The 17,380-nt window shown below is 35.6% G+C and overlaps 1 protein-coding gene and 1 long non-coding RNA gene across 3 annotated transcripts in view; one reads left to right on the top strand and one right to left on the bottom strand.

Annotated features, from left to right (window-relative positions):
- The window catches only part of LOC149132373 (uncharacterized), a 120,360-nt gene that overhangs the window by 45,733 nt on the left and 57,247 nt on the right, over positions 1 to 17,380 (bottom strand). The window contains exon 3 of one of the 2 annotated variants that reach the window (XR_016244646.1): positions 15,373 to 15,505. The exons of the other annotated variant lie outside the window; for it this stretch is intronic. This is a non-coding gene — a long non-coding RNA (uncharacterized LOC149132373). Of the gene's footprint in view, positions 1 to 15,372; positions 15,506 to 17,380 lie in introns of those variants that run through there. 2 annotated transcript variants of the gene reach the window in all.
- Positions 1 to 17,380, top strand: part of LOC106882585 (unconventional myosin-Ia) — a 358,922-nt gene that overhangs the window by 340,673 nt on the left and 869 nt on the right. The window contains exons 26-32 of the mRNA XM_052974157.2: positions 303 to 464; positions 2,015 to 2,146; positions 3,388 to 3,494; positions 4,433 to 4,568; positions 5,639 to 5,791; positions 9,220 to 9,353; positions 9,998 to 17,380. The exon at positions 9,998 to 17,380 is cut by the window's right edge and continues 869 nt beyond it. Of these exons, the coding sequence (XP_052830117.1) occupies positions 303 to 464; positions 2,015 to 2,146; positions 3,388 to 3,494; positions 4,433 to 4,568; positions 5,639 to 5,791; positions 9,220 to 9,353; positions 9,998 to 10,121 (948 nt within the window). The 3' untranslated portion in view covers positions 10,122 to 17,380. The remainder of the gene's footprint in view (positions 1 to 302; positions 465 to 2,014; positions 2,147 to 3,387; positions 3,495 to 4,432; positions 4,569 to 5,638; positions 5,792 to 9,219; positions 9,354 to 9,997) is intronic.

The following is a 17,380-nucleotide window of genomic DNA, read 5'->3' as shown; positions in this document are numbered from 1 at the left end:
TAATTTATATTTCAAACATCAAGTTAATAAGAACAAAGTTATTTTATTAAACTCTTCGTTGTTTTGATTGAAATGAAGGCAGTGTATTTCAATAGGAATATGGTAACAAAAGGGTTGAACATAGATGATAAGGTGCAGTATGATAATTGCTTTATCTCTCCCACTTTTATCCCTTCCTCCCATTAATTTTTACTTTTTATTCAATAAGCTCAACTAATTAATTAATTGCAGAGGTGCTGCTTTCACTAATTAGAGAGGTCTTGCTTTCGCTAATTACAGAGTTTTTTTCTTTCTCTTGTTAGGCGAGACAACTCTTAATGCAGCTCAGACATCACAAGCGTGTACTTTGGGCCGTTGCTGTAATACGGAAGTTCTACAAAGGATGGAAAGTTCGACGAGAATATAGAAATAAATTCAAAGCTATTGCTGGTCCAAAAATAATTCTTTTCTTTCAAGTGGCTTTAGTAAGTAGAACCTGAGAATTGGTTTGGTAATTTGCTTTTGTTTTCCATAATTTATATTTGTTTCCTTCTTTGCTAACATATTTTACTTGAAGTATCTGATCTTTTTTCAAAATATTTCCATCTCAGACTTAGATTTGAAGCAGTCTGGAAAATTTGAAATGCTCTTTACTATGCCATTTTCTAATGTTATCCTAGATATATATATCCAATGTTATCCTATACACTTACCTAATGTTGTCCCTAAATTAGTTAATGCTATTAATGCCAAGGATACAGTAAAGTCATGGGACTGCAGCATGGGCGATTGTGTAGTGAGGGAGCTCAACTGAACCAACGGTGCTTCTTACATTGATGCTGAGCAGAGGAATCATTGAAGATCAACAGTCAGGATCACCAAGCTCTATCAAGGGAGCAACTGCATCACATCCCTAGGGGCAGCGTCCATGGTTGTGTGATCAGCCAATGAAAAATTCTCTACGACTCAAGTCTCCAATTCAAATTCATAATAATGGAATTGGATGGCAACAGAAAGTGATGGGAATCAGTAAAAGCAGAAAAAAAAAGTGAAATTGATGAAGAATAACAGTGTGAGAAGGAAAAGATGTCAACGAGGGTGGAGGCTCTCCCCTCCTCTTAATTAAAATCTCCCAAATCACCTCATTAGGTGCTATCATGGACCATGACTTGTTTAATTACTTTTACTACTTGATTGTTAACCCTCAACTACCTGGCCCTTAATCCTAGCCATAGGGGGTTAACTCCAGTAATATGTTGAAGGTCCTACATATCTAATGACTAAGCTTCAGTTTTATGGAATGAAACAGATGAGAGTTATATAGCCACTGGATTAGATCCCAGTTCATCTCATCTAACTTCCCTGTATGATGGTACTAACTAACATTCTGCAATTTAATGTACTGCTTCAAAGAATGATTCATCTGAAGTGGATTAGAACCCACGAACAACAAGTTGGTGGTCCATCACCTCATGTAATGAACCATTTATTCAGATCACATCTCAAAAACAAAGCTTCTGTAGCCTGATAGCCATTTTGATGGAGTTTGTGTGGCCACCCCTTCAGAAGATGGTGTTTAAGTAGGGAGACTCTATTTTATCACCTGACTTACTGGAAATAACAGTACAATTCCCCTCAAATCGCAATCTAAGGGTGATACTAGGTGTATTGCTCTTTAGAAAAAAGACTGGGAGTAGGGGTCATTACTGGAATACTTGACCATAGGTCAGCTCAGTTAAGGCTGATCTGAGGCTGACCAACAAGTTGTAGCCTCTACTTAAGGCTACCCTATAAGCACATTATGAACTAGAGATTTTCATTGGTTGATATTATTTTCTGACATCTAATAGAAAGTAAATCCAAAGACACAGTCTTCAGCATTGTAATACTTTTCTTTTTCATTCTGAAGTGCCTAACGGTAGTTAAAAGGAGTTTTGAATAATCTAAAGACATTGTCTTCAGTGACTTCATATTCAGATTAAATACATAGAAATATTTTTGCTCATGTTTCCTTTTCCTTCTTGAATTCTTCCAGAGGAAAAAATTCCTGCTCACTCTGCGAGGCCGTTTACCATCAATGTCACCAATATCAGAAGAATGGCCAAAATGTTCAAACATGTTTAAACCAGTTTCAGAAGAATTGAGGAAGATCTTTCATCGATGGCGGGTGTGTGTTATAAAATTCATGGTTTTATGTTTGTTTTTAGGATTAACAAGAAGTAGTTCCTTAAAACACACACAAACAAGCAAACAAAAAAATAGTTTGTAGCAGGGACTTGATCAATAACCCTGTGTAACAAACTTTTTTATTTTTGTCTTTGGTCAGTGAGTGTTATCTCCAATTTGCTTCTATTTAGAAAGCAAACTAAATGACTACTATTTCCTTGAAACTTTGCTTCCAACCATTTTACAGTGTCTACTGGGTGTTTTTATCATACCACCAGCACTGGTGAGATTGCTATTCAGCTAGTAAGAAAATCGACTTGTGAAATTATCAACATATTCTATATAATGAGATCACATGAATCAATGAAATTTGCTTTCATCTTGTTATTTGATCTTCTAATCAGTAAAAGAAGCAGATTTTGTTAAAGAAAGTTTCTGTTGTTATGAAAATAAGGAAGATATTTATCATAAAATAGTTTCTGTATAGTCATTGGGTCTCTGAATGCAGCAACCATATTTTCTACACAAAATCTTTATTACTTTTAAAACCAGGACTGCAAAAATCAGTGAGTTAACTTCTATTTCCTTTGTTAAACCTTCTCAATATAACCACTATCATATCTCAACTCATTAACCTCTTATATTCTTTAAAATAAAGACATAATACAAGAGGAGAGTTCCCACAATAACATTTGCATTCTTCAATATCGCAGTCAAACAAGGCAATCTATAGGTTCACTTTTCCTGCTAGATATAACAGCCACAAATCTTCCTTAACTTTACCTTCTTTAAAGCCCCTGCCCCTCTCAAAATTCCTTGTCTTGCAAGTTACTTGGTGATCCTGCTGGTGCTGGTAAAAAGGTATCCAGTCAACACTGCGAAGTGGTTGGCCTTTGGAAGAGCATCTAGCTGTAAAAACCATGTCAAAATTGACCTTAGTCCCCGATCCCCGAATTTGTAGGCTTTGTGCCAAAATTTGAAATCAGCATTATTATCAATAATTTACAGTCATGCATTCCTCTTAATGGCTGTTCCCTCTCTAAACCAAATTACACCGATTGGAACCAGAAGCCTTTTATGGTGTCCCCTCCACTGACCACGTCACTAAATTAATATGCAATTCATCACATTTGTCTTACAATGGTCCCATAGTAGATATCAGTAATGTACTGTGGTTCAAGTCACTGTCTCCCAACTATTCACTGATGCAGGGGTTTAACTGTGATGCTTTCTACGTTTCAGTGTCGAAAATATCGAGAAAAATTAGATGTGATGACCCAGAATAAAATGAAAGAAAAAGTTATTGCAGGTGACATATTTAAAGGCAGAAAGGTCACTTACCCACCAAGGTTAGTGTCGCATTCTTCAATGTCTCTCTTATCACTGTGTGTTTCTCTCGATATTATATATGATGGTCTTCTTTCAGTTTTCATTTGAGTGGATTTGGTAGATGGAAACTGAAAGAAACCCACCATATTTGTATGTATGCATATTTTTATGTGTCTTCATATCATATGATTGTTTTAAATAAGCATTCCGATCCTAAGTGTGATGTTGTCCCTTTCTAATCTTTCATGGAAAGCATGTCTGGCTATGGGGGAATATTACCTTGCTTGGAAACAGGTGAGGGTTGACAACAGGAAAGGCATCCAGCCACAGAAAAATCTGCCTCAATGAATTCTGTCTAGCACATGCAAGCAGGACAAAGTGAACATTAAAAGATGATGATGATATATGAGTAAGCCATCATCATCATCATCATCATCATTTTGGTGGCAAGCTGGCAGAATCGCTGGTATGCTGGGCAAAATGTTTAGTTGCATCTCGTCCATCTTTATATTCTGAGTTCAAATTCTACTGAGGTCAACTTTGCCTTTCATCCTTTTGGAGTTAATAAATTAAGTACAAGTGAAACACTGGAGTCAATGTAATCGACTCGTCTCCTTCTCCCCAAATTTCAAGCCTTGTGCCTTTAGGAGAAAAGACTTATTATTATTATTATTATTATTATTATTATTATGGTGGCCAGGTGGCAGAATCATTAGCACACCAGGCAAAATGTTTAGTGGCATTTCATCAGTCTTTACATTCTGAGTTCAAATTCTACTGGGGGTCAAGTTTTCGTTTCATCCTTTGGGGTTGATTAAATAAGTACCAGTTGAGCAATGTAATCAACTTACTCCCCAATCCTCGAATTTGCAGGCCTTGTGCCAAAATTTGAAATCAGCATTATTATCATCACCATCATCATCATCAATATTATTATTATTATTACTATTATTATTAGTGTGCCACACCCCTTTAAAGGGGACTACTTAAACCTCCGCAGTCATATGAAATGGAAGAAGATGTACGACCACACGAATGACCAGAACTTAATCTTTGCAGATATGGTACTGAAAGTGAACCGAGCCAATGGCAAGGTGAGTTCTTAACGTATTCCTATGCCATACTGACTCGCACATACATACATACATACAAAGGCATCTGAGCAGAATCATGCAGATCCTATATTAAACACTGACAAATCCTTCTACCACTGAACAGTATCCCACTGTATCCTCTAACTACACATGCTTTCTCATCCCTGTTATCTCTACCTCACTCCTACTTACAACTGTCAAAGCAAGACATTCCACTTGGTTATTCTTAGTTTTCAGTCATGGTGAAATGCTTCTGGCAGACAAGCCAGGGAATAACTGATAGAATAAATACTCTTGTAGTTTTTTTCCTGGTGTCAGTTATTACAGACTGTGGCCATGCTGGGATGCCACTTTCAAGGCTCTGTTAAATCAAAACCAATAACTAAGTACGTGTTTCAGGGGTCTTTTTGGTGAATGAATAATTTCTGTTTTTAGAGTTATCTCCCATGAAAATGTAACGGTTATGTGGGAATTTTACATTGCACACACACACTACGTTGTACATGCTCATACACACACACACACACACACTAACAGCACACAATCATGAGAGCGTGCACATACACACATAGTGGGATCACTCAGTTGCAAATAGCAGTTTTGTTCTATCATCTTTAAAAATGGATGTAAACATGACTACCTAATTGTAAATATGGTGAGAAAGACATGAAGGCCATGGTTAGATTGTGAGTAGAACAATGTAACAACTTTCGAATTAGGGTTAACAGTTGCAGGTGTACATACAATCTTGGGTAAGGATGGCTAACACAATTCTACATACTTCTCACTTCATCTAGGAAAGTTACCTGAGAAGCAATGTTGTCCTATCCAGGAGAGAGTATCTCAAATTCAGTCCTACTGTGTGGCACCTTAGTCTTCCAATATATTTATTTCTTTATCGCCCACAAGGGGCTAAACATAAACGGGACAACAAGGACCATTTTCATTATAACACACATTTCTAGAGTCATCCTTTGTATTTCAGTGACCCCGAAGTGAGGTCACAGGTCAAATGTCAATGAACCACTCCAAGGATTTCCCCAGTAAATTATTTGTGTGTTTGTTTCTAGATGATGCAACAGTTGTTTGTAATGAGCACTGAAGCCATCCTGTCAATTGACCAACGGACTATGACACTCAAGTACCGCATCCCTCTAGCACAGATCGACAAAATCTCAACAAGCCCCTATAATGATAGGCTCATGGTTTTCCATATAAAAAAGGTATGATATTTACATTTTATGTATTGCTTATTGCTCATAAACTTGTCTTTCCATATCAATGTAGGTTTGATGAGTTTACAAACTCAAACTCTTGTGAGGTAAATATTTGACGCATGTATAAACTGAAACTATGTATAATATAATATAATCCAGCCGTTTTTTTATTTTACCTGTGGTTGGACCCTCGTACCCATTTGATGTTTAAAATTCTCAAATATTTTCATAATTAAATATCATTAGGAAATGTCTAAGAATAAATTGTTAAAGCATTTTGTATAATGTAGAAGTATAACCAATTCAATGCAGATAAATTTTAACATCAAAATCTTACATGGACCCCCCCACCTCACCCCCAAGGATCATATGGACCTTGGCTGAGATCACTGACATAATCAATGGAGGTGGGGGTTGATATATGGACAGATTTCAAACAGTGATTGATTAGCATGGTTTGACATGTTTACAAATTTCCATATAATTGTGTATTATAATGGAGTTGATGATTGTGTAACTGTATGGAAGGAACAGACTATAGAAAGTACATGTGATGCTGGATGCCGCTGGAGAGACACTAGGTGAGTATGAGCCATTCAGATGTGTTGGGTGACCTTAACATCAAAGGTGGAGCACAACTCAGGGGAGAAAGAGAAGAAGTATATGCCTAAGTGAAACATCATCATCATCATCATCATCATCGTTTAACGTCCGCTTTCCATGCTAGCATGGGTTGGACGATTTGACTGAGGACTGGCGAACCAGATGGCTGCACCAGGCTCCAATCTGATCCGGCAGAGTTTCTACAGCTGGATGCCCTTCCTAACACCAACCACTCCAAGAGTGTAGTGGGTGCTTTTAAATGCCACCGGCACGTGGGCCATTCAGGTGGTACTGGCAATGGCCACGCTCAAATGGTGTTTTTTACGTGCCACCTGCACAGGAGCCAGTCCAGCGGCACTAGCAATGACCACACACACACAGATGTGTATATATATATATATATATATATATATATATATATATATATATATGACAAAACAATTGGAAAAGTGTAGGCATGTGAATGAAGGATGAGATAATGATATAGCTCAGATCAATGTTGGCCAAAAGAATTTTGACAGTTGAAATTCTTTTTCATAAGACATCAGAGTGTAATTTGAGGGAGAGTTGGTTCCTATTTCTTACTGATTGAGTGACAGCAAAGTGGGTCCTTCATTGATTTGTTGACAGCTGTCATTGTTTAGCTACAAGTCAAACTTGATTGAGCTGACATTTAAATGAAAGGCTCTCCGGTTGTGAATATCCTGTCCTTTTCTTATGTATGTGTGCATATTTTTGGTGTATTTATCCCCATATTGAGGAATGAGAGTTTACCAATCTGGGACAAAACCCAAAGGTTAGTATTAAAATGGAGATGGGTGGGCAGGGGACTAGTGGTGATGATACAGAAAGTGGGGTGAGTGAGAAGATGGTACGATATGACATGGAAAAGATAGTGACAACAAAGGTGAGTAAGAAAAAAAAAAAAAAGAGACTGAAACAAAATGGGGTAAACTTATAGAATTTAATAAGAACTGGAAACCATTATGTCAGTACAAATCCGTTTAATTCTTACAGAATATTTCTTATTCAAAACAGCCATTCTGAGAACAGATAACATTTTCAAATTTTTAACCATTCCATTTTTTCTGTGAATTTCAACATTTTTACTTTTGCTATTTTACTATTATTATAGCCTACCGATGTTTATCAGGTATTATTATTATTATTATTGTTGTTGTTGTTACTACTACTACTAGTACAACCTGTGTCTGTTACCTACTTTTGTAGTGTGGTATCCCTTTCTTTCAGTGAGTCTGTTGTTAACCCTGCCAACATTCAGAAATAACTTTCTATTGTCCCATCTGTTAACCCAATATGTGTTGTTCTTACATGTGTCAAACCTATATATATTAATCATTCTGTGTTAACCCATCCATACATGTGATGACCTTATGTGATTGCCAATGTTGTAATACCGTTTATAATATTAGTATCATTGAACAAGAGGTGAGGTTCTGGCAACCTACAGGCACAAACCAGGTTCAGCTGTAGGTTACAATAAATTCTCTCATATCAGCGAATATCATGTTTCAAGGCATGGGAATCACACAATCTCCTGTTCCTTTTGCTATTCAATTATGGCCTTGTGCCTTTATAAGGGCTATTTGTTATTATTGTTAGAAAACAAACCAATACGGTGGCAGAGATAGAGCAGCAATGAAAAATACCTGAATAGCATTCAGATATGTCCTACATACTGTGTTTCAAATCCTGATGTTGCCTCTTACATTTCCAGCTCATAGAATTAGCATCTGTATTACACAGATATAACCCACAAATAAACATTCCTCTTCTCTGCCACTATTTGTCGGTGCCAAATTTGGAAGAACAAGAATTACTTTTGTAGAATATATATTTCTCATTAGAAGCGCTATATTTGTTTTGAGAAAGTTTACCCTTATTCTTTGATCAATTTGTTGGTTTAAATCAGGTATGGGTAACCTTTTACAAGAAGCATACCACATGTGAGATACAGGTTATTATCGGGTGGGCCACATACTAAAAGGGAAAAGAGCATTACTGTGGGTGCTGGTGTCATAAAAAGCACTATTGTTGGTGTCACATAAGAAGTGCTGGTGATGGTGCCACGTAAAAAGCAATGGTGCTGGTGCCACACATGCAGCACTAGTGATGGTACCATGTTAAAAGCACCCAGCTCACACTGTAAAGTGGTTGGCATTGGGAAGAGCATCTGACCATAAAAACTAAACCAAAACAGACTGTGGAACCTAGTGCAGCCCCTGGACTTACCAGTTCCTGTCATGCCATCCAACCCATGCCAGCATGGAAAACAGATAGTACCAGACAACTATGTTCTTCTCTTCTTTAATCTCTAGCTGGCAACTAGAGGGGGTGGGGGGTTGTCCTCTCAACCAATACACTGATGTGGGTTCCATGCTCAAAATGTCATAACCCATCTTATTTTAAAGTATCAATTTAATATGTTCAATGTGTACATCCTTCTGACTTTTGTTTTTCCTGTTTTTATTTTTGACTTGTTTGTATAAAACACACACACACAATGGCAGAAAGACCACTCTCCATACAGTTTTCTATTGATTGCTAAGTGACATTTGATCCCCAGTATGTGTGTATAGAATATATTTTTCAAAGATGTTCTCTCATAAGCCTGTACCCTCTACGTGAACTATTCTTCTTTTTCAAGATACAATTTCTTCAGAATATATATATATTTTCACAAACAAATCATGTTTATTTTTGTTTCTCTGTAAATTCCTAACTTTTTATACTTTTCAGAAATTACTGGATTAATTCTGTTGGTACCACTTATGTAAATGAATTGATTAAATGCTAATTACTTTTTGCAGGAAAATGGTGGAATTCTGAGCAAAAAAGGTGATTTCATCTTCTGTGGTGAACATATCTTTGAAATTATCACCAAGGCCTATATTTTGATACAGAATATTTCGGGCAAACCTCCTGATGTTCACATCTCAAACCAGTAAGGTTCACACACTCTTATCCTTCCTTTTTTTACTTCCTTATCTTCTTCCTCCTTGAATCTGGTTAGATGTTGACATTACAGACAGTTGATCTGTACTTTCAAAAGTGATATGGGATATAACAAACTTTTATCTGAAAAACAGGTAAGGTTTGGTGACAGGAAGAGCATCTCACAGTAAAATCCTGTATAAGCCATGCTAGCATTGAAAAATGGATGTAAATGTATGAATAAACAATAATATTTATACATGAAAAGCTAGTTCAGAGACTGAAGATGAGTTTCATGCCAGAACACTTATCAAAAAGAGAGCAATGGTAAGGTTGGAGAAGTATTTTATGGATAGAGTCTTACAGCTGTTTCTGGGAAGATCCAGTACTTCCCTTCATCGGAGACAGAAAAAATAAAGTAATCTAGGTGGATATTTTTAGTATGAAGTGGTAAAGAGTGTGATGTATGTATGTATATCTGCATGAATGACTGAATGAATATCTTACATTTTCTGTTTTCATCTAATTATTTGTACAAATTAAGAGTAATGAGAAAGTTAGAGTATTAATTGATATGAAAAAATCACTCCAAAAAACAAAAAAAAAAAAATCATATTTGTATTTTTTAAGTAATAATTTTTTTTTCCATTCCAGATTCTCAGCAGATCTAAATGGTAAAAAGGTTGATGTTTGCTTCCGAAGAGTACCACAAGAAGTGTTACCCGGGGTCTTAAAAATCACACGAAAGGGAAATCAATTTGATGTACTCCAGCATTGACCAAAACTTCATTTTATCCAAACCTTTGGGTCATGACACGTATATCAAAACCAAGTTGTTACAATTGGAAATTCCTCTCACAAAATTCTTATTTTTGTTTTAACATTCAATGAAATCTTTTATAGAACTCCATTATGCTTTCTACAGATTGTTGTAGTATTTTTAGTTAGACAAAATTCTTATTATTGTTGAAAAGTAAAAACCTCTTTAGAAAGTATGAAGTCTCAATCTACTAACTGTAATTAGGTGGATATTAATCAAAGTGCGTGTGTGTTTGCGTTCTATATTTTACCAAGCTAGCATGGGTTAGACAACTATATTAATTAGGCATTGCTTTATATAGCCAGATGCTTTTTTCTGTTACTGACCCTTATCTGTTTAACAAGTAAGGGTCTGATATTCACATGTCTTCGAAGATTCAAATCAAGCAAATGATTTCTTGACAGAAAAGGGACAACAGCAATAACACTTGTAGTATGTGACCTTTATAGAATGCTAATGTAAACACACACATACAAACATATAAGCATACACACATATACACACATATATATACACATGCATGCACACACGCAAATACATACATGTATACAGGCTTTTCTCTGGTTTCACCAATAAGGCTTTGGTTGGCCAGGATTATTGCAGAAGACAATTGCAAAAGGTGCTATTCACTGGGAAGCGAACTGCTTAACCTCATGAACATGCCTGCCTCTGTGTTTTATATATAGAGTGATGGTGAGATTAGACAAGGTTAAAGTACTGAGCCACAAGCCAGGTCATCACAGTTCAAATAGTAGCGGGAAAGGTATTCTGTCGTGACCCTGCGAAGCAAGATTTCTTTATCAAAACAACTCTGCTTGAAAGTGACAATACCATTGACCACATCTGTTGCAAAGATGTGAGAATTCATATATATATATATATATATATATATATAGACAGAGACACACACATACATACGAGTGAGGGAGTATGTGGTTTTCTAGAAATAGATTTATTTTGAACATTTATATTAAAATATTAATTAAAACCAGAATTTGTGAGATAGAATTTTATAAATTAATTTGTGCTATGTTAAAGTGTTTGAAGCTAAAATCCAGACCTCTGTGTGTGAATGTATGTATATATATATATATGTATATATATATATATATATGTATATATATATATATATATGTATATATATATATATATATATATTCACAAATACATTATAAATTTAATATGTGTGTATGTATACAAAACAAAAGCATTTTCTATACAAAATATATGTATATTTTATATACAAAAAGCATTTTGTATACAAAAGCTCACACACACAAATGCATATAGAATATAAATATTTTCATATCCTATAATGTAAATGTCAATCATTTATTTAACCTGCATTAATTCAGGTTTATGCAACATCCGAAGTGAGAATTGAAAGCTTTGACAATTTTTCCTAACAACGATTTGAACTTCTCATCTTCCTACCTTCGGGCTGGGACACTCCAAAGTGTCTTGGCCTGTATTATGAGATTTTTTTTTTCTCTCATTTCTAATTTCATTTTGTTACCAATTTCACATAATTAATATCGATATGCCCACCTTCTCAAGTTTTTGTTAAGTAATGTTTCCTGAAGTTTTCATCCATTTCCAATACAACTTGGTCACCCTTAAACATTTTGGACTAATCCGTTTTGGCAATGCTTGGAATGATAGCAACCAGACCAGACTAATCTAATAAGGCCTTGTCTTGTCTGCTGCTTCCTCAGTGGATAACTAAACAACAAAATTAAAACATCAGCTACTGATGATAATGAAGATGATGATAAACACTAACGACATGGTAACCATATGGTTTATTTTCATAGGGGCTGTTCTGAGAGAAATCTCTTCTACCAATATGGAATTGCTTACAGAAAGAGGAACTACCGTGCTATTAACACAATTCTTTGTGAATAAGTCAACAAAATCACTTGCATCCATTTTATATTAGAAAGTCCATCAGAGTATCTACATACATTTGTTTATATGCATATATATATGTGTATACACACATTTGTACATATATGCATGTATGTTGTGCTATATTTGTTTCCGGTCATTCTGCAGGTTTTGAGATTTATGAACTAAATTCCTTGCCGTTGTGAAGATTGAGATAAAAATGAACCAAAAAAGTTGACTCCACTGGTTCCTCATCAAAATAATTATGTAGTAACTGAAAACCCATTTGTCTGATCAGATACCAATTTTTACTCACAGACAAAGAATCTCTCAAAAGGAATCTTTGAAGACAAATCTGTCTCAATAATTTTACTATTCATGTTTTTTTTTTTTCATCATGTAAATCTGATTAATTAAGGACTAATTAACAGAAAACAAAAGAGAAATCAAAAAGAAAAAAAAGAACTTTGTCTTCCTTAGAGTTCATTAACAAGATTTATCTACTTTTTTTTTTGCACTCCCTCAATTCAAAGCTAAATTCCTATATTGAAATAATCTCCCCCTTTCCTTTGAGAGTTGCTAACAATTGCCACCAGGTGGAGATCTTTTTTTTTTTTGTTTTGTCTCTTATTAAGAGACAAATTTCAATTCATTAAAAAAAAAATTATGTACATCATTCAGTACATCAGCATCTACCTGAATTCATGCCCTTGGCCCACTTGAGTTATCTTACTTGGCTCACTTTTGCTATTATGCAAATTATTTTGGCCAAAAGTTCTTTGTCACTTTTTTCTACATTTAAACAATATCTCTGTCCACTGATCAGTCTTGAGAAGATTGTTTTGCTGATGAGGTTTAATAAGGCAGAAACATGTCCATAGTTATCATACCTGATAACAAAGATCAAATTTCCCGCCTACCCAAACTTGAAAATTAAATTTGCTGGGAAATTAATTCTTAATTTCTTGAAATTACCCACCCCTTTTCTTTTTAATGATCTTCACCATTCGCCACTAGGGGCTTATTTTCCTTCTGCAACAAAGCAGCAAGTGTCATTTCATCAAAACTTTTCTTGCACATTAAATCGCCATCTATGTATATTCTCAAAAGCATATTTGAGTATTTTTTTTTAATGTTTTTTTTTTCCTATGCCAATTATGGACATGTAAAAATGTTTAAAAATATAGAAAATATATATAAATGATTGGATTTAAATGTATGTCAGCAGCTTTGTTAAGATTGAGGTTTAAAAGCCTGGGATTTGAACTCTTATGCTGCAAATTCAACATGTAAATTAATTTTATATGTATCAAGTATCAGATACAGTTAAATGGACTGAAATCATTTTGACACTTTTGTTGAAAGAGATTCATCCCAAACTAAGATAACTGCAGTTGTCATGGTTTACCCCTCCTACCAACCCTGTTTTGTTAAATGATGAAATCTAATTAAGATTTGTGAGAATTAATCAGGATTTTTCACAGTTTGCTGTCTAAAACTACATAAAGTTTTGAAGATGGAAACAAACAAAAATAAAATTCCTTCTTCATTATTAGTGTGGTTCACTACCCTGGCTTGTGTGGCATACTTCCAATCATATTTATTCTAAGCCACGGAAAGAAGGAAAAAGAAAAATAAGACAAAACAAAATGTCAAGGACATTTCGTGTGCCTCACTATTTTCAATATTTTTTACCATTTCTTACCATTATTATATTATAAACTTATTTTTAATTTTCAATTTTTAAACAGAAAGAAGTTTTTAACATTTTAGATTTTGTTTGCAGTTTCAGAAATATTTGATTAAAAGAGAGAGATACAGAGAATGGAGAAACTAAAAGTTTATTTAATTAATTTGCTTAATGCTTTGATTCTAAATTAGATGTATCATTAGCTGACATACATAACCTCAACAGCAATAATTAGCTGCTGTTTTATTTCCACATTTTGTCTTAATTGCTTGCTTGTCTTCTTCCCCTAACCTCTGTCCCTAATATTAGCCCCACCAAACACAGAAATGTCAACACTTTTTATTTCACTATTGTTTCCAGCAGAACTTCTACAATGTAGTCTTTCACACACAGCTAGACTATAACCAACTATAACCAACATTACAATAAACCACCAAACTACATCATGGCATTATATCAAACCATCTAAGTAGGCTGCCATCCAACATGAAATCACTCCATACCATCATAGTAACCATAATCAGTGAAGAACCCTTTACATGGTCATAGCCCATTAGAAACAGTGGTCAAATATCCCTCAAGTCACACCTTACCATCCGTACTGATAGGACACATTATGTATATATACAGGATGTTCAGGTTAAATTTGCAAGTTTGCATAGAAAGAAAAGAAGACATAATATCCCATCCTAAAATAAAAGTATTTTAAGAAAATAAAGAAATAGCAACTAGATTATGGTTGGGAGATAACTTTATACTCAAAGTAGCTGCCCTCAGATTCCACCATTGCCTCAAGGCAGCTCTGGAACCTGGTGCATGCATTCCTCATTCTGTCCCTGCAAAGATCTTTGAACACCTTCAGGATCTTGGTCATTAGTTTGGTGTTGCAGGCAGAGCAGTTGGTGTCTTTCTCGGCTGCCCCTCATGCATAGTAATCTATGGGATTAGTATTGGGGGGGGGGGGGGGGAATTAGGAGGGTCTAGAAATTGGGACTGGTGAAGTCATAGAAATTCTCTCTGACAACAACTTCTGAATCTTTCTGGAAATATGGTACAGAGTCAATTCCTGCTGCCACATGTATGGCCTCCCAGTAGCAACCCTCTCCATCCAGGATTTGTCCATTGTTTCCACCAACTTCACATAACTGTTTGAATTGAGCCTAAGACCCTGTTCAAAAATGTAGGGCAGCATGATGTCACTGGAGACACACCCAAAGACCATTACATTTTGGGGGACATCATATGGATTGTAGGCAAGCTACCTGCAGTTCAGGGTATTGTGCAACTGGCCCTGGCAGAAGACTCTCCATCTGAGAAGAACCAAATAATCTCTGGTTCAACAGGATACCTCGCCCTGTTCAGGATCTTGTTTGCCTTTATCAAATGGCTTTCCTTGGCCTTGGTTTTCAGAAATTGCTCCTGGCACCTCTTGTACAAGTGGTAGCAAAGGTCCTTATTCAGCAGTTGTTGAATGACTCCTGACATTCAGATGCAGCCACAACACTTGCTGTGTTCGTTCCTGGGCCACAGCTTTGCAGTCTCCATTGCAGCCACCGATGTCTTGTCTTACAGCCTTTACAGGGTTCACAGAGTTTTGAGCAGCATTTTGGTACCCAGCACATATCAACTGGATACAGATAAATCTTTTCCAATATTCAGAAGGCTTCCAGTCCTTTGTGTCAATTAAACATTTTTTCTCAGATACACCATTTAACGTTTATGCTCTCCAACACCATTGACTGTTTACCAATACATCAAACTGTTCCTGGGGGGAAAAAAAAAAACAAAGAAACGGGGGACATAAAAAAATCATCAACTTTAGCCTGAATACCCTGTACACACATACACAACTAATATGATAGTTTCCTTTAACCAAGGTTGGTCTAGGGCTAAACAAAACTCATCATTCCATTCAAACAAAACACTTGAGTATGTATACATGTATTATGTGCAGGTGTGTGTATATATGTGTGTATGTGTATGCACTTTTGATAAGAACAGAAAAATAAAACCCCGATCCAGTGAGAGTGAAACAACATTTATTGAATGTAGAAGTTGTGGGTCAGCAACTTCAAGTTTTACATCTGTAAAGTGCAATATTTGACTGTGCTTATGTAATGCATACTCTGTATAATCCGGTAATTCTGAACATGAACCTAAATGATTGTCGGATCATAAATATGCCTCATATATAAGCAGAGTTAAATATTGTATAAATCTCGAAGTTGCTGACCAACAACTTATGCATTTATTAAATGAGATACATACATATAGTTAGTCATACAACTAACTGTACACAGAAGATATATGTGTGTGAAGGAAAACCAGGTGGGAGCAAGGGTTATGTTCTTGTACCCATTCTGTCCAACCTCATATTTTCAGCCTTGCTGACAAATGTCTTGAAATTTGAAAACCCAGGCAAGGATATTGGCATTGGTATCAAACACCATCCTGATGGCTCAATCTTGAATCACAAGAGGCTTCAAGCAGAAACCAGAGTTTTGCCGGTGTTTCACCTTTTCCTACCCACTGTCTTCAGTGTTTGACACTTTTATAGAGAACCTGTTTCTCATCACCAGTCACTATTCGGTCCAAAAAAGGTTCATTCCTGAAACATGAAAAAATAAGAGCACACCTTCATTCTCTGTACACAATTAGACTTGGAAAGTTTGTGAGGAATCCATTGACCCAATTTGCTGACTTTTCTGATGGCATGCAAGTGCCAATGAATGGGTGAATGGCCAAATCCAAGCTTCTCTGTTAGTTCCTCAACAGTTACAATGGGATTTTGTTCCACCAGAGTTTGCAAGACATCCTCGTTGAGCTCTACAGATCTTCCAGGACAAGGCTCGTCTTCTAAGCTGTAGTTTTCGACTCAGAATTTCTGGAATCACCATTGATACTGGCTTGCACTTATTGTCCAATCCCCATAGACTGCATTAATATTCCTTGCACTTTCCGTTGCATTGTTTACTTTATGGAACTCAGAAAGCAAAACAGGCTGAATATGCTCCTTTGTCACTTACATTACAGCTTTGTAAAAATAACTGTTAAAATCAACATGCACTCTTCAAAACTTGCACTAAGAATAAGGACAAGGTAAAATTATCTGCTTTTATAGCAAGTTGATACAGGTAGTTTATCCCATCCCTCTCTGACTTTAAGTTCATGCAACTGAAATAAGATGCATTATTTATGGGATGACCCAATATATTCATATATATATATATATATATATATAAGCATTATTGCTTTTAAAAACAGTAATAATGAGGCGGTTAGCAAGACTTCTACCTTAATAGGTATAATGTCAAATATTTGAATAAAAGAAGGGTAAAAATATAGCTTGCCAAAAATGAAAGCGAAAGCTTCAAAAACCACCAATTCTACAGTGGTTTGAAGCTTTTCCTTTCATCTTTGGCAAGCGGTATTTTTACCCTTCTTTTATATATACATATATATATATATATATATATATACACACACACACACACAAACAAATAGATGGCTGCCCATCTGTTTCATTAATGCGACTATGCAATTGTTCAATTCTTGAACAACCTACTCAGTATATCGTAATACAAATGGCAGAGTATTCCAGACATGTATACCTTAATATAAAGCCTTAGATAGAATCAGT

Source organism: Octopus bimaculoides, chromosome 16, assembly GCF_046866305.1.
Source record: "Octopus bimaculoides isolate indiv1 chromosome 16, ASM4686630v1, whole genome shotgun sequence".
NCBI lineage: Eukaryota > Metazoa > Mollusca > Cephalopoda > Octopoda > Octopodidae > Octopus > Octopus bimaculoides.
The sequence above is the reverse complement of the archived record's forward strand: the minus strand, read 5'-3'. Positions and strand labels throughout refer to the sequence as shown.